This window comes from Ischnura elegans, chromosome 10, assembly GCF_921293095.1.
Source record: "Ischnura elegans chromosome 10, ioIscEleg1.1, whole genome shotgun sequence".
In the NCBI taxonomy this organism is placed as follows: domain Eukaryota; kingdom Metazoa; phylum Arthropoda; class Insecta; order Odonata; family Coenagrionidae; genus Ischnura; species Ischnura elegans.
This window is the reverse complement of record NC_060255.1, coordinates 95,589,892-95,616,111: the sequence shown is the minus strand read 5'-3', so window position 1 is coordinate 95,616,111 and position 26,220 is coordinate 95,589,892. Positions and strand designations below refer to the sequence as shown.

At 37.3% G+C, this 26,220-nt stretch overlaps 2 protein-coding genes across 7 annotated transcripts in view; one reads left to right on the top strand and one right to left on the bottom strand.

Annotated features, from left to right (window-relative positions):
* The window catches only part of LOC124167294 (sodium-coupled monocarboxylate transporter 1-like), a 35,570-nt gene extending 31,662 nt beyond the window's left edge, over positions 1-3,908 (top strand). Inside the window, exon 14 of the mRNA XM_046545231.1 lies at positions 1,380-3,908. Within this exon, the coding sequence (XP_046401187.1) occupies positions 1,380-1,710 (331 nt within the window). The 3' untranslated portion in view covers positions 1,711-3,908. The remainder of the gene's footprint in view (positions 1-1,379) is intronic.
* Positions 2,468-26,130, bottom strand: LOC124167295 (lysophosphatidylserine lipase ABHD12). Of its 6 annotated transcripts, XR_006866651.1 has the most exons (11): positions 25,308-26,130; positions 24,792-24,910; positions 24,600-24,705; positions 23,636-23,841; positions 22,152-22,284; positions 13,416-13,566; positions 12,153-12,293; positions 10,557-10,718; positions 8,707-8,834; positions 6,586-7,023; positions 2,468-4,708 (listed from the first exon to the last, which is right to left on the bottom strand). XR_006866651.1 is itself a non-coding variant. In XM_046545232.1 (10 exons), exons 1-10 carry the CDS (start codon positions 25,376-25,378, stop codon positions 6,954-6,956), a joined length of 1,287 nt encoding a protein of 428 aa, XP_046401188.1. In that variant the 5' UTR covers positions 25,379-26,130; the 3' UTR covers positions 5,867-6,953. The 6 variants fall into 6 exon arrangements, 5 of the variants coding, with proteins under 5 accessions (XP_046401188.1, XP_046401190.1, XP_046401193.1 ...); XM_046545232.1 differs by lacking the exon at positions 2,468-4,708 and having other exon boundaries at positions 5,867-7,023; XM_046545234.1 differs by lacking the exon at positions 2,468-4,708 and having other exon boundaries at positions 5,867-7,023; positions 25,575-26,129.
* Between the last annotated feature and the right edge of the window lie 90 nt (positions 26,131-26,220).

The following is a 26,220-nucleotide window of genomic DNA, read 5'->3' as shown; positions in this document are numbered from 1 at the left end:
GCACTGCTGCAATGCAGACTGCTAGCAGGTAGCAAAGTAAACAGCTAGCAGGTAGTGCTCGGCTTAAATAAGGACTATTAATACCCTATCAAACGAGGGAAACTTTCCGACCTTAGACAATTTCAATAGTTGATTATTAAGAGATGTTTCCCTGAGCTCTGTGCCTCATGCATGTATTGGTAATCTCAGACAACGTAAAATTCCCATCTACTGGTGTAGAAACTAGGCCCCTGTGACGTCACGTGGAGTGGCATCGCATGGGTGCCAATCTCGCCTTCTTCAAATGCGGTTAAAATTGACCATTTCCATTGGTCTAAACTGGGATTTCTAAAACGAACGTGTGCAGACCAAAAATGTCGTTTGAATGCATGCCCCAGCAAAAAGATTTGCTACAAGAGGATTAATAGTTAAGTGTAGAATCCTGTAAGTTATGTTTTCCCTTTAAGCGTGTCAATTGGTGTGCCTACCCAACAGGATGTCCAACCACAGAAGTTTGCAGGGATGGCAAGTGAAACAAAACGAAAATGTTTCATTTTGACCAGGAGGGTAACGAAAATAGGACGCCTAGGTTTAGTTTCCTTCCCTCAAAAAGTTAAAATCACCAAGGAGTTAAGTTTCGACCAGGGACAAAACTAAATTAATCGAAATTCCACTGCTTATAGTTAAGTTCCGATCCCAGAGGCTCATTGGAGGGGGATAAGAGAGAATAGACCATGAAAACCTAGGAATATAGACTGAAAAAGACCCAGGAAAGACTGCAAAAACGAAACGAAACCATTAAGACCATTAAGACCATTCGATGATAGTTTTTTTTAGATTCCCGAAATAGGAGGTACGGAGGTTAACATCGAGCTTAAAAATTACGTGGACAGTTTGTGTTCACCATTCTCCTGTTTGTGGTAAAAATATGAGTGCTCAATTTTCAAGGATAGCTCAAATTATCACTGAAAAAAATTATCAATAAATATAATGGCTTAAGTCTGAAAATTATAAAACTCAATACTACTCTTTAATGATTACATGCAATATCCATCACTGTCTCTTGTTAGTGGGCTTTGGAGGCGTGGTAAGTGGTCGCATGGACCTATAAATTATTAAATATAAATGTGCTACATTACAGTTGAATGGCACGATGATCATTATGCTAAGCGATAATCATATTTTGTAGAGTTGCAACTATTGTAAACCCATTCAATTACGTGGTGAGTGACAGCACACTTAGAGGCAACTGGAAAATCCTCCTACGTAACATTTATGGGATCACCAATTGACTTGTGAAGCTGGTCCTCAACCAGCCTCGCAAGTTTAGCCGACAGCATTTGCCGTGATGTGTGTCTATTCATTACATTGATAGCACTGCTTTGGTTTCCTCAATCTAGGGAGAGCCCCTTCTTCTTGTATTCCATCTCCTACCTGTGGTACACGGCCATTGGAGTCATCATCGTGCTGAGCATTGGACTAACAGTCTCCTGGGCCACCGGATTCAACGACCTAGAGCACATGGACCCAAAGCTGCTCTCGCCCGTCATCCGTCCACTGTTCCCTTCAGTGGGAAAGCATTTCATTCGCAAGAAGAGGGCAGGCGTTGACCAGGAAGATGGCACTTGCACAAACCTCCTCAGGCCGCCAGAGAGCATCATCACCAACGATAAACTCCTCGATGGCGATCCAGCAAAGGAAATCATCAAAAACCCAGACTCCGGAATCTGAGGAGGAACTAAGAGGAACGATGTTTGTGCAGAGAGGAAGTGTATGATGGGAACAAGATGGGTTCCCACCTTCGTCACACAACGGCATGACCAGCAGATTAGACACACTTGTGATGGTCAATGTGGTGAACAGAGAAGATAGGACGTAATAAATGAAGCTCCCATCCACCATATTGGTAATTGGAAATAAAGGAGTAAAACTTTGTCAGGTTCACTATTATATTAATATGGGCCTGACCCGGGTTTCGTAACGTAGTCACATCTTGTAGCTACGTTATAGATGTAACTACATACGTTACAAAACCCGGGTCGTGCCCATATTAATATAATAATGAACCTGACAAAGTTTAACTCCATTACCAACATGGAGAGTTTTCAATCCTGAATCAATCCTGAAGTTCTCAGCTATATATTGGTAATTCCTCATAAAAACTAAAATTTTAAGAGGCAACTCTCCCCTTATGCAACTGAATAACTCTCACGTGCTTTGCATTTTCAGTAACTTCTCTCACAATCTCCTTTTACCTTATGAAACAAAAATTCAAACTTTTGGATTCCAGATAATTTAGTTTCACAGACTAATCAAAACCACAGTGACTCATTAATATAGCTAGATGATCAGAGCCTGTTTCACAGAATTTTCGCTGGGTGTAGCTAAAATTACTTGGAGCCGATATATATCCCCTAGGATGCAATTAAAATTATTTCAAAAAATCTTTTTGCTCTCAGTCTACAGATAGTAAATTTTTGAAAAAATGTTAACCCGAAGCAGAGCCATTGAGGTGATAAGAAACAATACTCTAAATGAAAAATATGGGTCCTGGATAGAATTGTGTCACCTATTTACATCAGCATACCAGTGACCAAAATTGATACTTAAGTCATCGATCCTGAACCTTTGAAGTACATACTGGAATCTGTGGCAGATTCAGAGAGGGTCTAAGGGGGGCTATAGTCACCCGCTTCTGTATCCAATCTACACTAAATAAAACTGTAATTTTGTTCCTACAACTGTGGATGGTTACCCCCCACCTAGCACCATGTCTCTATCCTGAATCTGCCACTGCTGGGGATGGCTAACATCTAGTTATCTAAGTAGCCTTGGTATACCACTGCCTACCTAGCATGTTATTTAGGCACAATTGGTTGCAAAACAAGTTAATACCCTGACATCCCACTTTAGAAACTAGTAGTTCCAATGATAAATATGAATTTCAATCATTATCTCTCATCATAGGTTGCTACAAACACATACTGTACACACCACTGAGAACCACGTTTCCCCATGTCATTTTTAAAACTACAAACATACGAAATGACCTCATTATATTCCCAACTTACTCAAGTAAAAACAAAAACTAAAAAAATAAAATAGGATATTTCAGGACTGTGATGGCCAACTCAATACCAATGCCGGGAAAACTTAAAGAGTATCCGAAATTAAGACACCAACCATCGCCACGCAATTGGTTGGCCGCAAGTTCGCATGAAAGATTCAATGGACTAGGAATAGACAAAGCACCTGCACCATCTACCTCAATGGTGAGACCCATATGACCCCGACTCTACGCTATGTCACTGTCATTCCAGTGTTGCAAACAAATAAAAAAAGAGTGGGACTAAAAGAGAGAAAAAAAAGAATGGCACAAACACTTTGGCCCAGCTTGTCATAGAACAGACGCTTCAAGAGGAAAGACTGAACACAAGAGTGTATGCTCCTAAGCTGGTGGCATAAGGATGAACTTAATCAGGACTCAATTGCAAAAACAATCATCAAAATTTCCCTCTCCATTTCTGCAGGCTGCCTTTTTTAATTAAAACTTGGAAGTACCTAATTTAAAATAAACTTTTGTGTGCCACCAAATCATTTTTTTGCATTTTTTCGGATTAGATTTTTTCTTTCAGATTCAACCGCAGAAAGCTGTAATTAAATGGTAACATTCTTACTCATCAATAAATGATTTAGTGACAAAAATACCTTTTCACATTTCAATAAATAACATCCTTTTTATTTGGTAAAAAATGTACAATATCTGAACATTATTTTCCATATATTTTACATCAAAAAGATCACCACAGCTTTACTTATATATCAAAAGCTACAAATTCGCCAGTCTTAGCCCAGTTTCAAATAAAAGAGAAAGCTTTGCAATCCTTTATAGAGAATTAGCAAAGTCCCAAAGGCTAACAAATAGCACTGAAACAAAAAAACATCCTCTTCAGGTCTCAAACACCATTAAAAACCTCACAAATACATTGCCCACATTTTTATTCAATCCATATTTTATTCAAGCAACTAGCCCCATGGTGAGAAGAGAGTAAATTTACTCATATTATTCACTGAGATTATGGTGGGGCACAAAAACTGCACGGTCAACGCTTAGTCCAGTTTATCTCCAACACTTGCATCCAGCTCACTAGCCAGATGCAAGTCCATCATTTGGATTAACTGTAGCGTCCAAGCATTGATGTTAAGTAATGTAAATCTGAATAATGACAAAACCAGAGGTGGAATGACAAAAAACAACTGTAATTGGGCCAAATAAAACTATTTTTTTCAAATACCTTGACAGCATGAGTTAATTTCCTGACCAGATGATAAAATATTACATTCACGGCTGTAATAACGGAAAGGTTTTGAAATAAAATTTATGGGCCTGATTATTTATTAGGTTGCACACATTTTTTTAGGCATAGTAAAAAATTGAATTAAGCTTCTGATAGAATATTTATCAGCCCTAGTCTATAATTTAAATTAATTGTCTTTTAAAGTGGAATCCTCTCCATACATAGGACTAAATATTAAACTAACATCCAGTAACACAGAGAAAAAGTTAAATAAATAGATAAATAATTTACATTATTTAATTCTGGTACATTTGAATGAAAGTGACAAAATTAAAAATCAAGCAATTCTTCCAGAAATGCATCCATCCATTCAGGTTTATTGGGCCATCATTGCATTTTTTCTTATCTGTTCTTTCTTGCACGGTTCAACTCTGAATTCAAAGGATAAATATATGCAGAAAGTACAAGTAGGTAACTCAGTCTTACCATTTTCAATTAAAAATATCTTGGTAGTGCTAGCTAAAAACTCCACTGAATGACAGGGAACTTTTCAATGAATGATTAAATTAATAAAAAAAAGAGGTAAAAAGCCCCAAAAAAAAACTCAATTTTATCCCCAATTACCTTCACCAGCCAAACACACATGGTATGCATTTATTCCCCCTAGGATGTGCTCAGAAACTAATTATGTGCAGAATCTTCACTCTCTTTCATTGAGTGAGCAAGAAGAATGACCCCTTGCAGATGATTTTACTGTATGATAAGATAAATAACATAATTACTGTAATTTGGCACTTAAGAAGCACAAATTGGTCAGTTCTTTTTTAAAAGAAATGGATGAATCTTCATGTGAAATACTTCAAAAATTCCTAATTAGTTATTAACAATTGTATAATAAAAGACACTATTGAGTGTACTATCAGTCAACTTCATAAAGGTTCACCACTAAATCATTCGAAGATCAAAATAATTAAATTTACATTGAAGTATAGTTAGGTTGGAGGGCTTGGTTTCAACATTGGTCATTCACTTGAAAAAAAATCCTGGCAGGCTAGCCATTTCTAAAATTATTCTAACTCATTCCCAAAAATAATGTTGAATATGAGTTCACAGCAACATTACTGCATATCGTGAGCATATAAAAAAAAGATGTTCCTCTGATTTTTTTAATTCCCTGTTTCCTGCTTATTATGACATTCACCTAACTGATAGGTGTAATAATATACTTTTAATGAATATTCTAAATATATAGTAAAAAATGTTTCAATATAAAAAATAATTCAAGTCAGTATCTTAGTCAAGTCATCAAAAGCATTTAGTTGGTCTCTTATTCCTGTAAGTAAACTGGATACAACATTTGCTGCAATAATATGCATCTGATAATCAGTCAAAAGGATGATGAATAATTGATGTTCATTGTATGAGATGGCTAGGCATCAAGGCTATAGGCATAACATTTTTTTAGGTGTTTCATTTAGAATGGCAACACTAAAGACCATATCTTTAGCATTCTGTATAGACCATAGCTTTTCCATTCCCTCATATCCAATACATTTCAGCAATTAGAACTCTCCCTTTTTGCTACAGCCTTATATGTATGCATGCTAACTTAAACATAAAAGTAGAATTATCTCATGATGAAGATAAGCCATAGTAAAAGCAACTGATTATGTTACTGAAGCAATAATCTTTCAGCAACACATTCCCACATGTTTTTTGAACAGGTGCTGTAGCTTTTATCCTATTTACACACTACTTTTCATTTGTAAATTACTCACTGGAGGTTTTGAATTTTGACACTGAAATCGTTTAAGAGTGGTGATTTTGAATTTGAGGACATGTGCATATCATTTTCCACATTTACAGGATAATAATGGTATCATAATGGGAAAGGTATCTGTTTTGAGTAAACTACAGAGCTAAATCAAGCAAATACCCCATCTTATAATCAAAAATATCAAAATAGAATCAGTCATTCCTAACCAGCATCAAGCTTTCTCACATTAAACCATAAATACCTGACATCATTTTTCCCAACTTCTGTGAAATAACTTAATGACTAGCTGTGTCTGCACCAAAGCAGACTATCCACCCAGATGCTGGCCTTCTCTTTGGCATTTATTTAACAAGCATAAAACCTTAAAACTTAATGGAATACTTGAAGATCTTTACACAACACACTCAAGATGTATAAACTGGTTCAGTTGACTAAGGATAATGGCAGCATAAAGACTTTTCTTTCACTGCAGAAATTACATTACATGGCCCATTGTGCCATATGGTTCACATACCAACCCAAAACACTCACGTGATTGGTTTTTCCTTCTCCTTGTATTCAACAGACACATCTTATCACTTGCAAGACACAGAAGGGCTGCAACTTCAGAGCACTTGGTTATCATAGAGCAGCTTTGCTCTCACTCAATGGTTCATTCAACTAACTAAGCAACAGTCTGATGTGCTCAAAGGACTTATTGGTAATCTTTAAAAATCTTTGGATTCTCCGCATTCAACAACTGACCCACGTCATGTATGAGGAGACAATACTGAGTACTTCCCCTAATCACTACTAACCCACAACTTGCCCTCTCCGCCTCCCAGAAAAAAAAACATCTCCATGAAATACAATGATATCTGCACGGTGGAAAGCAAATTCGATCAAAGAACTGTGAATCATCACTGGTGATTGAAAGGGGTTGATCCTTCCGAGGCATTCCCTAATTTCAGGGAGTCGCTGAAAAATTTCCTGGAAGATAAAGGAAGGACAGAAAACATTACAACCATACCAAATCATATGCAGGCCAACACTAATTATATTTACATCACAGCTGGCCTTCTTTTTCACCAAAAAGATCTAAACTAGGGTAATTCCAAGTCAGTTCATCCAGGCATGACACCCACAGACTCAGATTTGATGAAACCTGGCAAATTCCATCCTTCCATGCACGAATGAAACAGTGTAAAATATTTCTCGGCTAGCTCCTCTAGTTTTTTTTTCACGACCATTTGAAGTTTGGGTGTAACCAGTTTTTCAGTGAATGCAGTCCCCAGAGGCATTTGCACCTCCAGAGGGAAATAATTTGTCTCAGCCATACTTTTCATCCAATTTTTATGAAAATTTGCAGGTTTACCAAAGAAGTCGTAATGATTCCAAATACTAATTGAAAAATATCCTAAAGGATATTTAAAATTCTCTGAACTCATATGTATCATGAGATTTTAGAAAATTTTGCATCAAAAACATGGCTCTATAAAACATCAAATTTTGACCTGAGGCAATACGTGAATCAAGCTAAATTGTTTTTTTTCTAATATTCCTTTAAGTATAACCCACCACTGGAAATAATTAATTCGTGCCTCTTTGCTTGCTTTGTTGTTAAAAAAAATTTATGTACAAAAAAATCACTTTTCAATACTCTGGTAGTCAGTGTTGGGTCTTCCTTCAAGTGTGATGAAATGCTTGCGTTAACTGTTTTCTATGTCCAAGCAAATGTTTATTACATGAATTTAGTACATTATAAGCGCAAAAATTAAAACATTTTTGCGTGGGTTGTTTCTATCCCAATAAGAAAAAAATATATATTTTTAAATAGAATATTTTAAGGACTTCATAGCACTGACCTATCATTGCTGGGGATAACTTGATTGTTGCTTCACATCAAAATACAGGATGCATGTCAATACACTGCCAACATAGAGTAGCTCAAAACCAAGTCATGGATCTCCCAAAATTTATTTAGCATTAATAGGTAATAACAGAAGAATTCACACTCAATACTTGAGGCCTATGTTGCTCTAACTACTGGTTTGAGCAAAATTTTCCATTGTTGGTGACCAATACCTGCCATGGCGACAACTGGCATCGAAAACTGTTTGCTGCCACAAGCCACAAAAATTACTTGCAGACATTGCCTCCAAAGAATTCCAAGGACAGCAAATCAGTCTAATTTTAAGATAAACTTAGCAGCATTATGAATGAGTCAAAATTAACTCCTTCAGCCCTCCTAATGTTAAACAAAAAAATTCAAATTGCACATTCACACAGAAGGAGATCAAAAATTGATATCAATTACTTGGACACAGTAATAAGTTGAGCAGTGTACTGCAGCATAACTTAAACAAAGTGGAAATTTCTGCCTATTAATCAATGGATGTAACAATTAATGGCAAACCATGCACTCAAATGGGTTGTATTTTTGTATTCATCAGAATCTAGGACAAACCCAAATCGTGAAGTCACTGAAAATAATAAATGAATGAATTAAACCTCACGTTACACATTTGTGCTTGATAATTCAAAACCAATAAAATTCTTGATCTTTGCAGTTGCAAGCAAATATAGGTATAATCATGGATTCAGATGAATTCATCATTCACATTCATTCCACTCCTCCCTCATCCACTTCCATTCATCTCAAGTCTTACTTACGAGACGATGGATGGCAGTTCTGGAGACCGGCAAATGTACTTGTGACCAAATCCGTGTGAGCCATCGAATTTGGCAAACATCACTGGGGGATCTGCTGGGCTCCTAGACAGCACGGCTGTGTGGTACAGCTGCAGATAAGAATAACAATGGTATTTCAACAATGATCGATGATTGAGTCAGCTACACAACTGACAGTCGACCACATTATGAAATTAACACGATGAAACTAGAGGCCATTTTTTCTCATCTAAGACGGACTGCACTTTAACTTGTGTAGGAGGATCTATCTTCTATTTTATTTCTACTGTATAGATACCTTTTTCTCAACTTATACGCAACCAAACTCTACAAATGAGGTACCAAAATGCACAGAATTTATCAGAGAACATACGACGGCATATCTTTCTTCCTAAATATTGCCATTGTTTCCTAAAATTGGTTTTTAAATAATAAAAAAAAAACAAAAAAAACGGTAAATATTCCTGGCGTTAACGGGGCACAAACTGATACATTTGTTCATTTGCAACAATACCTCGCATTCTTAAATAACTTTTATCAAATGCGGCTGATTCCACATTCAAGTCTCCTGTTGATATGTAAGTATGAGTCACCATGTGCGTTTAACAGAGTATAGTGTAATTACTTCCAATGTTGTGTTTAAAGAGGTCCTCTGACCTCAATTTGTACATGAACATTCCAATAAAATTTGTACATAAGACCCTGCCTTTTTTTCTGCATTTTAAAATTAGAAACGCGCCTATCCCTCTGTGGACCTGCATTGAAAAGAGCGGGGGAAGCCCTCTGGGAGCGGGCGCATCACGCTCGTTAATTAAAATGTACTATCGCTTCTTAAATTCTGTGTGCAACTATGCTCAACTCCCTAGTAGAATGAATGGGGCGAAATTCAGGAAACACTGTTGGCACACAATCTACAAGCACTATGGCACTCACAGAAAGCACTTAGATACCAATTAATGGAACATTTCTCTCTTTGAAAAATATTTTCACCATCAGATACTGCATGCATGTGTAAATGTGACAAATAATAACGGTGTATTTCCAAAGAAATAAAGAAAATTAACCACTTGAATTACAAATGAGTGACTACAGGACAAGAGCAAAGATTGGCATATTTTATATTTTTTCCAAAAATTTCGTTGCATCCAAAATAAAGAAATTATTTAAAAATAATATAACTAATTATATTATATATAACAATATATCTAATTATCTTATAAAAGACTATGATCGTCAGAAGAATACGGTATGGTAAACTTGGTACTTCATGAAATGAATGATTTAAATGCTTCATCACGTACACAGTATCTAATAATCCAATAATAATCACCTAAATATTCCTTTAAAATATTTTGGAGTAATAGAGTTAGACAATATATAACAATGAGCACAAGCATAGGAATATGGCTAATTAAATACAATACTTACATGACTCCTTCAGCCAAATTCAGTGCTAACCATGAAAAAGACACTACCACAGATTCTCTGGTTATTCAATATGTCCATCCTAGCATATTAAATCCTACGCTCACAGGTAACTCATATGAATAAAATGCTAAAACCCAAGTTCTTCAAATTGTAGATTGTACACATCAATTACAAAAGTTTGTGGAGACAACAAATTTTAATGATTAAAATTTCATCACTACTTCTTATAGGTATTATTAACCAAACAAAATTAACTAGGCCTTCTGGGTATTCACCAGTCAAAATTTAGCTATTTAAGGTAATTTTTTAAACTGGATGCAATAATGGTGTTCCACCAAGTATTCTTCCTTCTCGTGAATTTCACACTCATTGCATCTCACGCACATTTGTGCAGCAAAACTTACTTTACGTCCCAGCTTATAGGGGACAACAGCATCATCCTCGGCATGCAGGATTATGATGGGTATAGGGATGCTCTTGACGTGGACATCAGTTTCAAACACAAGACCATTCTGCTTCACAGGATCAAGGAAGAAAGCACTGAACCACGGCATCCACGTGAAGAACTGACATGCAGACAAACGGAAGTTAAAAATAAATTAACTGAGAGAATAGAAAACTATTTGGGAGAAAAATATATAAGGGTTCTACCAGTATGAAATGCTTATCATTAGAGAATACAATTAATTCAAATAGAAAAAATACAAAAAAGTGGCTGATAGAATACCTAGAAATGAGCTATTTAAATGACAAAGGTGAATCTGATGAGCCCAAAACGCATCCTAGTACATAACAATGCGGTAAAATTTAATTCAGAAATATCTTTACTCTGATGTAGTGAGTGCTTAAAACTGTGCCAGTCTTTTCAATTTAAAAAACATGGAAGAAGTTCACATAGTAACAATTATCATCCAATGTTGGACTATAAAAATGTATGCTTGTAGCATTCACCCAGTCTCATTTACAAATGGAATAGTGCAACAGAGCCAAATAGTGCAAATCCAATATGAAATAAATTCAATATTAGTGTAACACATGTTAAGGCCAAAAATTCAAAAACAAAAAAAAAAATGTTTCCCTATGCAACCTATTCCTGTCTCAAACTTCAGGAAGACCTAAAATATCAGGAATTCCCTGAACTTCAGGATACCACTTATTCCCACTTATATTACAACTTCAATAATAACATATTTTTTAGTAATGAAGGATAAAATTTTGATACATATAACTACTGTCCTTGCAAAAAGTCGTGATACCAGAGTTGAAAGTATCTGTAATAACTCAATTGGTTGTAATGAAATAAAATAGATAAGAAAGGAAATTAACTTCTACGTTTCCCGAATATAATCAGTAACTACTCCAATAAAATTTTTTTATCCGACATTGTGTGAGAAAAGGTATGGGTTTTTGAAGCTTGAAAAACAATATGTACCCCCACATTGCTTGCTATTTTTCAAGTACTTCTCTATGACTTGGCATAAGAATCAAAACAGTGAACAAAAGGGCTCTTATAAATGCATTTCCCAGAGAATAACTCTGTAGTGCATAATAGTATGAGAGCCAAGAATTGTTGCTAAAGAAAAGTTATAAAAACTCACTTGGTCCCACTCATGAAAAGCATCGACTCGGCAGCAAGCTAATAGTTCCCAAGCTAAGCTAGCAGCCCTCCGCTGAGCAACCCTGGGCACAGAATTTGTACAACAAAAACAAGTTGATACCAAAGAAAATAATACACCTTTTCAATTTTAACTACAAATTTTGTCCATAGTGTACCTCTGTGATGCCGACATTTATAGACAGTCTTTAAGTTAGGATTATAGCTGAGTTTTCTTTGGCAACAATTTTTGGCTCTAATAGTAATATGTATAACTGAGTTATTCTCTGGAATATGCATTTACAATAGTCAATTGCCCTTATTTTTTTCTAATGACTATGGACCAGTACTGGCCATATTCATATCCTATAAAAATAATGCATCGGAGTTCTAATTATAAACTCACCTTAAACAATGGTAGCTCTTGGATTTGATCTCGAATATTATTGAAAGGACACTCCAGAACAAGGGCTTTGGGCAATATTTGCTGTCCATCCTCTGACTTCGGCATCAAAGTATAGAGTATTAGGCATAAATTTGGATGTTCCTAGTTCAAAACCAGGACAAGAAAAATGATTTTTATCTGATGGAATTTCTGTTCAATTTATTCAAAGTATTCTACTGGTAATGTACGTTAACATGGAGCATTTTGCCAATCTACACATCTCTTGGACTTCAATTGCAACAAGGAGTAATCTCTTTCATTTCAACTAACATTCTTATCCCCTTCCTTCCTCTCTCAAGCTTGCTTAACTCTCTCACACACAATTTTCAACATCCCCTTCCCGCTCAGTATTTGCTCCATCCCACCCTTCTGTCACCTCAACATCTCATTTAGAAACTGCTCCTCTTCACCCACCATGTCCAGCACTTTTTCATTCCTCCTCCTCTCCATCCACTGCATCTCTTCCTTCCCCCACACCTACATTTTGAGTGCCTCCTGTCTTTTCTCATTTTCCTTCCTAAGTGCCAATGTTTCTAGACCTAAAAGTGTTAAGGCCACTTTACAAGGGGCACAGAATTACAGTTTAGAACTGGATTGATTTCTAAAATGGCGTGGAATTGCGCAAATGCATGAACGAAAGTAGAACAGGGGCTATTTTGCCATCTCATATCCATGCATTCTCCTATGTGTTCTACAATTCACCGCTTCACACGACACAATTTTGACTGCCCCTTCGTACACACCTCTGATTGTGCTAGTACGAGCCCCGTGAAAACTGCCTTTACACTCCATATCAGACTCTTTGCTAGCCTTTTCTTTAAACTCTTAAATGATGATACTCTTACCAGCTCTTTCCAGTTCATGAATGCCGAATGCAATTCCCTCCCTGATATCCTTACTGCTCTGTCCCTGGTCCAAAATCATTTTTCTCTATTGTGCCACCCAAATCACTGAACTCTTCCACCAACTCCAGCTTGTGACAATCAACTATTACGTAGAGCCTCACATTTTCAACTCGCAATGATTCACAAAAGCACACCACCTAGCTCTCCATTTGATTTTTAATCCTCCTGCCATAGTCCTTGCAACGCTTCTCTAACACATCCAATAGTGTCTGCAGCCCTCTCACTGGCAAGTGAAAATGTAAATGCTTACTGCTGACTGGTCCATAGTCATGTCCTAAAAGGATAATCCATTGAAATCCACGTTCACAGTTAAACTCACCTGTGCCAAGGGGTGGTCTTGGATTTCATCTCGGAGATTATTGAAAGGAGACTCCAGAACAAGGGCTTTGGGGATATACATTTGCTGTCCATCCTCTGACCTCACGTCCATTTGAAGCCGAGTCAATTGCGCAAGGACATGTGCTGAGATCCTAATGAGTATAAAGAAAGTGATTAAAAACATTGCAATCATATGCCACGGACAAATTAATAATATTCCACTCAAACTAAAGGTAAACTTAGAAGGTCCAAGATTCCACCCAGAGTTTTAAACATATTAATATCACTATCTTGTTAGTTCCAATGCACAGTGGGCGGAAATCGAAAAAGGTGTGACAAAACCCTAAATTTTCACTATTTTTTTGGTAAACAAAAATGGTACAGTCCGATAGAATAATGTCCAAGGATTAAGGAACTATGGCTATTTTAATATTTGGTCCATCCATTAAATCATTAGAATCCGTTAAAGACGAGAAAAAATTATAAAAAATATCAATTCTGAATTTCTGCAAACATCGAGTATTTACTTTCGCTATTGAGCCGTTAATATGGTTTTCCATAAATTTCAACACATATTTTGTAAAAGAGTAAACCTTTCCTAAGAATTACACGGGATAGTTTATTTATTTTTATCAATTTTTCATATAATAATTAAACATTTAAAAGTGCATTGTTTTTTGACTATTTTTGACATAAAGTGGAAAAAAACTTTATGAGGGCGACGAGACTCGATCTTAAAATTCATATGGAAATAAAGACCTGAATCTTGACTATATGATCCAAAAGAAAAATCTTGCTCCAACTTGCTACCTTGCTTTTAAAGATGGGATATGTATAAAAAGTCAACGCTGCCGCCCGGCCCGGCCGCGGGTTACCCTGATTTGGTTTTTGCTCCAGTTTAAAGCAAATAATGGTTCCACCACTATTATTTTTACCCCAATTGTTAGGAAAGATGTGAAATCTAAAAGTAAAGGCAATATTTTGTCCAAAAAAATTTCGCACTCTCTTGTTGCAACATAGAAAGTAGAAAATTTGCCGCTGCCGCCGGTCACCCATGAGCCCGATGAGGACGTGTGACCATACGTCGGCAGAATGCTTTGTTCCCTTATTCGTACTTATTCTCACATACATAAGCACAGGGAATTTCCCGCACTTTAGGTCCCTTCAAACTAGAAATCCCTCCAACCTTGAGAAGAAGGAAAGAATCGAAGCAGGCGCGGTGAGTGCACACGACCGACAGACCGCAATTGTTCCTTGGGGCGGTAATCCGCTTCCACTACTTCCATGGGTAGTTCTCTAAGTAACACCTCTTGACTACTCCAGCTTATTGTTCCTTCAAAATGTGGGGCTCTTGAATTTGGTGTTTGGGGCTAGGTTGTTTCTTTGAAACTCGCCGCTATTTGTTTTACCACCGCAGCGCACGTGCATCGGTTAATGCCCTCCAAAAGATCGCTTCTCTGGACCACGCTAGTGAACTAGTTAGCTGGCAATTTACCGGGCGGTTTTCCCAAAAATTCACACGTTCTATTGGCTTAGATAATGTCTTGCTTCCTCAGTTTTACTCATACGGTCAGTCTAACTTAGCTGGTGAGTGTTGAAACATCGACGTCTTTTAGCCACAGTGACTACTGACAGAGGAGTTCTCCTAGGTGAGCCCATCGATTGGTTACCGGTTGTCGAACTTACTCTAATACAGAGAGGTCGTACACGACGGAGAGATTACATTAATCGGTCACAGGTATGATTAAAACCACTAGTTGTAGAAATATTTTATGTCGATAAGGCAACGTTAGAAAATGTAGCAATTTTTTGTGGCTTGTAGATTTAGAAGCTTTTATCTCCGACAGGGGAGAAAATGAAGAGGAGGAAAGTGACTCGAAAAGAACTGCTCGATGCTATGTTCCAAGGAATGGTGTAGATGGTAGAGTCGAAAAAACTATTGGCATTCAAATTTCTATTAAAAAATTCAGCATTGGGGGAGATGCAGAGATAAAGGATTTTTTGGGAAATTAGCGACTTCTAATTGATGAAGATTGTTTCCGCGGGTATTGCTCTTCCACTGCCGCCCTTTATGTGGAGCACTATGAATGGTATTATATACCCCCAACTGTGCATCAGATTCTAATACATGGAGCGTGTATTGTAAACGCAGCAGTGCTACCCATTGGACAATTGTCGAAGGAGGCCCTTGAATCGAGGCACAAGGATATTAGGAGGTTCAAAGAGCAGCACTCCAGAAAATTTTCCAGTGCAAAATTTTATTTTTCGAAGATTTCTTCTATCTTCGGACACAATAGTATCCTCATCAATCGATTCGAAATACGGAAATGTGAAGGTACCTAAGGGAGCTAGGAACCTCCTTCTGATTGACGAGAACGCAGAGTCAGATGGAGACGAGATTGATTCAGGTGACGAAGACCTAAAACTGTATTTACTCAGGTATGCATTATTTCCATTTCATCAGTCATTCATTTCATATACAGAAATATGGTTTTAACTTCTAATGAAAATAATCGAAAAATACTTGCATTAATTTCCGTGGAATACATTGGTAAAATCCATATCCTTAATATTATATAGATACCACGCATCTATACATTCTATGATGTATCGATACATCACGGTAAAGTTGTTTAGGATTATGTATCAAAGTTTCTAAGTCAGTTATAGTACTTGTATGAATATAATAAGCATCTAACATGCAGCGCTTTTAATATTAAAATCAGGGGATTTTTACTGTTTCCGCCATTGCCGCATCTCGGATCCCCGCCATCTTAGAGAGGCCCCTGATTGTTCTAGAGCAAAAATAACATTAGAATCGGATTAAGGAGGTAAAAATAATTAAAAACCGAAAAAATCGTGGATCTACGTTGAATAATAACGGAGATATTAGTTTTGTCAAGCTTTTTTCGATTTCCGCCCACTGTGCAATGTCACTGGAACATATGTGATCTCTAGGAACAATAAAAATTAGTATTATTATTATTATCATTGTTCCTTTCGGGTGATTCTGCATAAACGGCTCAAAATTTCACTCCTCCAACTGGGAGCACTTTCTCTTGAAAATGCTTCCAGTAGGAGTGAAACTTTGAGTAGAAAATGTTACCAACACAGCCATTCCCGAAAGGAACTAACAAGATGGATAAAAGAAACTGCGAAAATCTTCAGACAAAAATGTCAATGCTACCCTCCTCCAAGCAGATTACATACTAGCTCATGACTATTTCCTGACACATTGCGATTGTCTGGTAAAATGGTAGAGCCCTTAGCTTCCACCAAACGGTCCTGGGTTCAAGTTGTAGGTGAAATCTGCAGACACTTTCAGTAAAAAAAATTCTGCCAGTGTAAGGTGGCCAAGGGAAAGGAACTAGCCAACCTATCTCGAATGTTTGCTATTCACATGCCTAGCCATGGTCTGAGATGAGCTCTGCCATAACTAGAGTTCCGTGAAATTCGCGAGACGCGATATCGCGAAATAACGCGAAATCGGTAAATAAAAACGAAATTTTGCATTTTTTGCTGTTTTAGGTGAATTAGCGAAAATGTCACATCTAATGAGTCATCATCCATTGTTTAACGCTGCCGACGTTCATTTGCTATATCTCACTATGATTCCAAGGTCAATTGGCTCGTTTAGTCTCGCATATAACGCATCCGCGTAAAATCACGCACTGTAGTGATTTCTCCGCAAGAACTTGCTGTTAAATTTATCACAGCCTCTCTCTTCGATTCCCATGAATCAATCCTGAAATATTTAGAATTAAGCGCTTTCTCACTTGAATAATTTGATATTATGAATAAAAAGTGCTGAAAGAAATTTAAAGCGGCCGTGGAAGAGCAAAAATACAAGCTCATGCGCACGGCACGCGGCAGTGCCGAGCAGTAATTCCCGTGACTCACCACGATGCATTAGACAGCGTTATTGGATAACTTGTCGCAGGAAAACCTTGAGTGTGGGTCTAATGTAACAGTTCTGTTGAATTAAACACAGCCGCAGGCTGTGAGCCACCTTTCACGGCAAGGCCCACAGCGTGGCAGAGAGTCATCTCGTCTCAAAGCGGCCTGAATTTCACGGCGTCGTGATGTGAACAGCGGCCGGCAAAAAGTTGTTTCGTCAGAAAGCGGCCTCAATGTATCACTGCCTGTATTTCACGCCGTAGACGGTGCCGGGCCGGATTGAAATGGGTGCCGTGGTGACCACGGCGGCCGTCAACGGCACCATGCCGTCAACTGCACGATTCAATTCGTTTAAAGACATTCATACACACGCATGGTTATTTCAAAGCACGAAGCCCTAGCAAGTTGGGGAAGAAGGAACAGGGGGTTCCGCTTCCGCTAATAAGGAGGGGGTTCTCCTTATTAGCGGAAGGATCGTCGGAAATTCGGTTCTCCACTGAGCTTCAATGCAAAAAAAAATCATTTTGACATTGGCCAAACCTAATATCTAATTCTTCAGGTGAGAAAGTGTCTCAATCTAGATGTTTCAGGTTTGGTAAATGGGAAATACTTTTTCAAGTTTCTTTGAATCCCATTTTTTTTTAGCTATGTGTGCTTCTTTCACTGCCTTTCCTGACCGATTGGCATCAGCTGTAATCAAAACGAAGCGATTTTGTTGTATCTAGCTGCTGTCCTACCTTCCCTCAACACCTGGGTGAGGGGTATCGAAAGGGAACCCACGACATGAAACATTTCAGCTAATTTGTAAGTTATACAGTACTATGGTTATGCCGTAGCTATCCAGCACTCAGTTTGAAAACACCATCGTGACAGGTTATGTTTTGCAGTGGAAAGTTTTTTTTTCGTGGTTCCAGCTTTAAATATCGAAAAAAGGAAAGGAATTTTAAAATGCCAAAAACTAGTAATACCGCTCATACCAGGGCAAGTGAATTCAGCTCAGAAGGATTTCATGTGAAAGACAGAGTATTACTGTGCGAAGTTTGCGATAAAAGATTTGAATTTGAAAGATGTGACACATTGTTAAATCACATCAGTAGCTATACACATAAACGTGCGAAAGAAAGGGGACCCGCAAAAAGACAGCTATCATTTGAACACACAGTCACTCAGTCAAAGAAAGCGAAGGAGGAGCTTGTTGTTGCTACTACTGAAGCATTTTTAAAGGCTTTATTTAGTGTAGAGAAACTTGACAATCCAAAAATTCTGGAATGGCTCTCGAAGTATGCACAGAGGTAGTGGGAATTTGCAGTTTGCCGATCGTATTCACCAAGACTACATACTTGAACCATTCATATACCTTGAACCAACATAAGTTGAACCATTTTTTCATTTACTTTTATCAGTAATTTTGTACAATCGAAATTGTGTTCAATGCTACGTAAAATGCTTAATAAAAGTACATACACCCATGTCTCATATAGCGCAAGGGATGCGTTCCTTGGGGTCTTTGCACTATACGAATTTGCGTTATACGAGAGCGTTTTAACATAGGGAAGATAGGGAAGCGTTCCTGGTAGCATAGGTCTTGGGTATTGAATTTCCTCTAAAACATCTATATTCCCATAAAAAGCCTTAGAAAACATTATTTCTATAAATATTTATAGTTTAAAACATCTTTAAAGATAGTATTCACGCTAAAAAAAATTCTTACGTGCTTTCGAAATTCCATCCTGTCGTGCGGGTGGGCTAAGATCTGCTATCTCAGGGGATCGTAATGCGTTGCTGGCAGTTGACGATTTTTCAAACTAGTCTAAAAACAACTATTGTGTCATCCAGGCCCTTTTGTCGCTCATCGAAATGACAGGAAAATGCTACTTTAAATGCCATTTCATAGCTAGCGGAGTTTATGAATGATAAATCATTTTAATTTGAAGTCCTCCGAGTCATTAGCAGCTACGTGAAACAGTCTTTAAATGCCTTGAAACCTGACCCAGGTTTTCCTTCCCTGAAAATGAATGAACGAGATTGCATTCTTTTCCAATAGAATATCGTCTCGTCAACACTAAAAACTAGTTGAGGGGGAAAGGAGCCACTTTCAATCACAGCTTGGAGTTCATCAGAAAATGTTGTGGTGACTGCGTTATCAACACTTGCAGATTCACCTGATATCGCCGCACTGAAAATACCTGCTTGCCGTTTAAATTCTGGAACCAACCGGAGCTTTCACTAAATGTCTCGGAGCGATTACCACTCTCGTCTTTTTGCACTGATTCACTATGAACTTTCCGTATGTGTAGACCGCTTGGTTGAAGTTGGTGCGGCTGAGGTCACAGATGTTTTAACTTCGTCTTTATTCAGAATAAGGCATCGTGCGTTTAAACTTCCGCGCAATATCGCTTTGACGTTCTCCATTTTCAAAGCAATTGACCTATATCAATTTCTCTTCTGGGTTTATGGTTTTTCTTGATAAATTCTTGATTTTTCTACCCGAATTCCTATTTTTTGCCATTTTATCTTGGTTTTTACTCTGCATGGCTCTATCGACATCACCTTCTACTGCTGAACTGTATTCTTGAGACGCAGAGGGCCTACGACTGCGGGGAGGGAACGAAGCTATTGTGTTTGAGACTCTACAGCGGACCCTCTTATATGTTGATGCTATTCATGCGCAACTCGGCCACCGCTCCATTTCTCCCCCGTGAATACCGATGACCTTGAAGGCTTCAGCGTAGACTCTCTACCTGGAAGTCAATCGCCCGATAACCTATGACGGCAAAAATTACGTCTCAAACCGTATTGCTGAAAAAAACTCATTTCCACTAGCCCCACGCTTAATTAATGATCTAAATTAACTCATTCTGTTAAGGAGACGAGATAAATTACTTCGGTAGGCCGGCTATCTGGACCCAATGACGAGTAATACTTTTGGCCATTGCACAGCAATGGATTTCGATTAATATATAAACAAAAAAGAAGATTTGAGGCAAGAAATAATATTAATATACGTAGATTGATAGAAATTTCGTGTGTACTTAGCGCAAGTTCACGTTTTATCACGAGAGCGTTTACGATTTTTGATTAGGCTACACTGCGTTGCAATGTTTCCCCGAGGAACGAATTTGCGCTATATCGAAATTGCGCTATACGAGACATGGGTGTATAAGTATTCATGAAACGTGTACCATAAAATAATAAATTGCCTATAAATGTGGGAAAATTGTAGCACTATAATAACACCGCCAAGATTTTCTATAACAACGAAATCACATGGTTTTAAAACGAATTTTGGCAAAGAATAAAACCACTTTCACGGACCTCTAGCCATGACCTATCTAAACCAACCTACCAGTTAAACAACTGAGTAATGTTTACTAAACTTAACCCCAATTCATACCGTATTGAGATATATCTTTGGTTGTGACCTCTGGTCAGGGTGCCAAATGAAAAATGGTGGCGGATACTTAATCAAAAATAAATACAATTAGTGTTACAGGTAACTTTTACAGTAATTTTACCTGAAAACTATTTTTTATGAAATTTTTATTAATCTCATTTTGTGCAAATATCCCATTAGTGTAAGAAAATTTTTAATTGCTATTGAGTCAATTAAAAAAATTTAAGTTTTCTTAAAAGTGAAGTGTTACTCATTTTACCATTCCTTTCAATTGCAATAGTTTTAGTATAGATTAGAATCTTTAATTAGGATTAAAATACGATTACTTAGCAAACAGAGGAATAAAAATCATTACGGCCTTCACGTACACATGTATATGTTTATGAAATAAGCAAACATGCAAGGAAAAAATTGCAATTAGCAAAGTAAAGTACAGCAACATTGAGAAAAAAAATTTTCGATAAAGATTCAATACTCGAAAAACCTTACTTCATACATTTTATTTGCTTTTGCTAAATATAAAGCCGTACGTTCAAGTTTATAGGTTAAGTATACATGTACTAAAAGAGATCAAAAGCAACCAATTCAAAATAAATGCTTCTTTTTGAGAAAGTATAAATGGTAGCCTAACAAAAAATTTGGAGAAGCATCAATCTCTACCAGTCAAACATTTAATCTGCTGATTGGTACATCTGCAACAGCAATTGGGTAGTTTCCTTCATCAAAGAAAACGAAAGGCAATGATTGCGATTCGTTACCCACCATTAGTGTATCGATAACATAAAAATTATTTGGTTTTAGAAATACCGGTTTAGACGAATGGGAATGGTCAATTTTATCCTCACTTGAAAAAGGCCAGATTGGCGCCCATGCGATGCCTCTCCACGTGACGTCACGGGGACCTAGTTTCTATTCGAGTAGATAGGAGTTTTACATCGTCTAAGGTTACCAATGCATGCACGAGGCACAGAACTCAGGGAAACGCCTCTTAATAATCACCTATTAAGACTGCCTAGGGTCAGAAATTTTCCTTCGTTTGATAGGGTATCAATAATGCTTATTTAAGCCAAGCGCTACCTGCTAGCAGGTACTTTGCTACCTGCGAGCATCCTGAGCTGTATCAGTGCCCAAAGCCTCGCCCCAAGGTTACCTCACTTGCGGCAGCGGGAACCAGAACTACGTCACATGTGGTTTTCCCAGCATCCATACTTAGCCGTCGCGTTTTCGCACGCTCGAAAATTTTCACTTTTCATTTTATCGCGGAAAATAGATACATATCATCATTTCAAAATGTAAATTCATGAAATACGTACTCCAGGAGTAATAATCTATCGATTTAGGCAATAAAAAAATAATAGGAAACCACCCTATTCACTGATATAGTGCTAAGGAAAATAGGTATTACAAATACAGAGCCTATTGAGAGAGAATGAATGAAAGCCTCACCCTGTGCCCAGTGAGTGGCCCCAAACAAAGAGAGGGGCCTTTCCAGTCCTCTGTTTCGTCCAGTTGTACATGCAAACTCCATCATCCACCACTCCATTCTCCGAGGGTGCCACAGAACTTGAATCTCCATAACCTGTAAGGTGATTAAAAGAGATTACTTACAGTAAAACCTCTTTACATTGTAATGGAGGGGACCAAAATTTGGGCAATTTGATATATAGAGGTTCACTATAGAGAAATTTCAGTGATAGGCACCATATTTTAACATCTTTGGAAATGAAGGCACTACTGTCTTTTAAACCATTATATTAATGTGTTCAAACAAACATGCATGCATTAGTGAACATGCATTTATTATTTAATAATTACAGAAAGCGAGTGCTATCACACGATTTTTGCCATGATTCGAGAGAAAACGATGTGATCTATCTTAATTCAACAGTCACTTAAAATGATTTTGAGAGTTTGATACTTTTTTTCTTATTTACTGTTAGGTATACTCTCATATGGAACAAAATGGCCAGAACTAATGATTAATATGAAAATTACAGCATAATAAAGGTGTATAAGAAAAAAAATACGGGTGAAACATTTATCGCTGAAAATGTCATTCCATGCATGTAATCGTGGCAGCATTAATGGTCTCTAGTTGTCTCGGTACGATTTGCAGAGATAGTTTGACTGTCTCGGGGGTATCTCCTTGGTATGATAAGTGGAGGTTTTACACGATAAAGAGGTTCTCTACAAAGAGGTTTGCCCATAAATTTACTTTTAAATATGATGGGACCAAAGGGTTGGTATGAAGTATGGAGGTTTATGATATAGAGAGGTTCACTACATGGAGGTTTTACTGTAATAAGTTTGTACACAGTAGGGTAAACTCATTTCTGTGTGGGCTACTAAACAAAATTATTTACAGGTATCGGTGAAGGCAATGGAAAGACAAATTATGACAAGTTTTTTGTTATTAAATTACAAATTATGACAAGAATCTTTCCCCATTGAGCCAATCTATTGTAAGTCTAATAAAAGAGAACATGTTAGCTCCTGCTAACCTTTCATGAGTAAGTGATATCATTAGAATCCTGGATCATTTACTCATTCATGGAAAACCCCTCACTAAGCAATCGCTCATAATATTGCAAACAACAACCACAAGAGGCAGATGCGCTAGGCTGAGAGACAATGGAAAAGCTATGAACTGCCCAGCATGAGTTAGTGACATCACTAATTGCGAAAGTGTTACGGTCATCAATTCTTAGCCACCAATAGCTTGAGACAAAGGTGACAGATCGATATAAGGAAAAATGCAGTTGTACAAAAATACTCAAGTTTTTTTTTTACTTTCAAAACATTGTCATAGAAGACATCATAGAAAGACTAGTGAAGGAGCCCATCATCTCTCCATGTCTTGTGAGTTATGACATCGATCATATTCAGGCAAGATAAAGGGTTTAATTCAACAGACAACGGTTACATCATACTTCTATAATCAAAGGCGATGATGTGATAGTCCAGTTTCTGAAGGACGTGGTATAGTTCTACCCTGTGCAGTCCAGCCCTGGATCCCGAGTTGCCATGCATGTATAGAACGACTGGCTGACCTCTGGAAAGAGCCTGTTCAAAGAACTCCTCCTTTGGAATACTCGTACTCTCAGACTCTTTCACCATGGACTGAGGAAGGATGTGCCTACAACGAGAGAAGATGGGCAAATTTCAAGTAATGTTATGTTAGCCACACCCAGGCATGCTGCATTCCACAGCCTGGCATTATCCAGGTAGCATGGGTAATCAAAGATATAAGGCACAGTCACATTCTCTGTGAATTAGGCTTGATCAATGCTAATAGAATTAATCATTGATTTCCAATGGCAATACACTCGGGAATTGTACATTTTTAAGTCCAAGGTAGTCATCAACAACATAATTGTCAATGGTCAATGATCATGAATTACTGACTTAGTATGACATTTAAAGGTTTTCCCCAACATGAACAAGCACTTCTGAGTTCTTGACACCACAAAAAATAAAACTAGCCAAGTATAATGAAAAACTGACAACATACAACAACAATCACTGACCAAACACAACTGATAATCAGCGATCACTGAAAATCCACAAGGGCCCCACAAAATTGAAGATGTAACATTCAATCATAACTTAAGTCTGGAAGAATTAAGTTTTCAGAAATATAAGGATATTCACATAACACTATTTTAACATAACCCAAAAATATGCATAAAAACTTTAACGCGATAGAAATACAGAGTTATTCACAATTTGACTCAAATAACTATGACTAGATAACAATTCCAACCATCAAAACGCATTGAGAGATGAATACCCATGTTTATAAAAACAGAATACAATTTTGGGAGTGAGTAAATGTTCCTATCAACTAATAAAAAACATTCCAGATTTATAAAAAATTAAATTAAATAAACTTACCAAGCACCAAGTCTTATTCCTTTTGAAGAGGTGACATAGAAGTTTCGAGCTCCATGCAATCCCAGCTTTTCTGGCTTATCGAAATCTACGTTTCTCGGCCACCTTACTGTTTACATGAGAAAAATATCCTATTAGAGAATAATCTAGCGCATATGATTGATTACTTTATTCCGAATGAAGAATATAACTTACCAAATGGTAAAAATAACATGCTCCGTTGAAACGTATAGGAATACTTGAACGTAAGTGGAATGATACCGAAGATGAAGAAAAGGGCCAAACAAACAATTTTTGCAATTCCATTTAGAAACCTAAAGGAAAATTAAATAAATTATTCAATTCTTACAAAAATTTTCTAAATTACAGTAAAATATTCACTAAATTAAGGTGAGTCATACGATGAATACTATAAGCTACAAGCGGGGGTCCAAATATGGTTGAATTCTATGCTATGAGAGAAGCTTATTGAACTATGTACAATGAATTTGAACGCGAAAATAATAATAAATCAGTGGTAAATACGCACAAACTAACTTACTGACACAAATTACAAAAGCAAGTGAAGCATTAAGAAGCGAAAAGTAAAATGAATCTTGTTTCCAAGCAAATCCCAGTTAGGTCACAAAAACTCCAACTGCACACCGATAACATCAACAAATTTGTACATCCACTTGCGTCATTGTACTGTGATCTTAAAAATGTACTTACTCTGTATATTGCCAAACAGTTAGTATTGTTACTGACGAAAATACTGCCAATGCAATTGCTGGTTTAGACATTACTGTGGCTTACTTAACTTAAGTAGTAAAATTTGATACCAAAATATGGATAAGCTGGGATTAAATTTGGAGCAAAACAAAAGTACGGGAGGTAAAATGCCACAGCCACTCAGGGTTGCGATCGGTGGAAGTATGATGTTGTCTACGCAGTATTCAATGGGTTACGTGGTGATGAGTAATACGACAGCAACTCAACCTTCGAAAGAGCTTCCTTCGTCGCATGAACATTTCAGGCACAGGTGGTCGGTATCCAAATAAGGTCAGTACAAAAATTCACTCACAAACAAAATTAAAAGCCTAAACTAGAGTTGTTTTCTCAATGAGGTGCAATTCCAGGCTGATACCGGTCAAATAAATAACTGATGAGCTGAAACACTAATGAATCGTTCTTAAGAAATACCCCATTTGTTTGAACCGCATTTATTGTTGTGTAAATTTTATCACCTGTCTCTTCCCGCTAAACCATTTTAGACTGCACTAAATTTATAACATAGAAATATATAGAACGTTCTATAAGAAAAGTAATGGTATCAATTCTGAGTAATTATCATATAATTTGTTTCGCATGTAGTGATCGAATCAATTGAGTGAACCAGTTACCGTTCATGAATGAGCGGTTCTTAAAAACGAGTTGACGTCCAAAGTGCGTCTTTTGGAAATGAAACAATTTAAATACCAATGGCCGAATATTCGTTATTTTCATGTAATCAAACTGAAATAGCATATGTCCTCCCACAAAAAAAATGGATATGACCTCGTTGGTATAACAGAGCGCAATGAAGGAAAGAAAAAAATCTTGGAGTTTGTGCGCTCGAGGGCCTCGGGAGCGAAGAAGAATAGGG

What these genes read in the sequence shown, in the direction of transcription:
- LOC124167295 (XM_046545232.1), bottom strand. Translation starts at nt 25,378, where the DNA reads ATGTCTAAACCAGCAATTGCATTGGCAGTATTTTCGTCAGTAACAATA. An exon ending in ACTGTTTGGCAATATACAGA is followed by an intron (nt 24,911 to 25,307) that starts GTAAGTACATTT and finishes ATTTTCCTTTAG; the next exon opens with GTTTCTAAATGGAATTGCAA. An exon ending in GAACTGCCATCCATCGTCTC is followed by an intron (nt 7,024 to 8,706) that starts GTAAGTAAGACT and finishes TTTATCTTCCAG; the next exon opens with GAAATTTTTCAGCGACTCCC.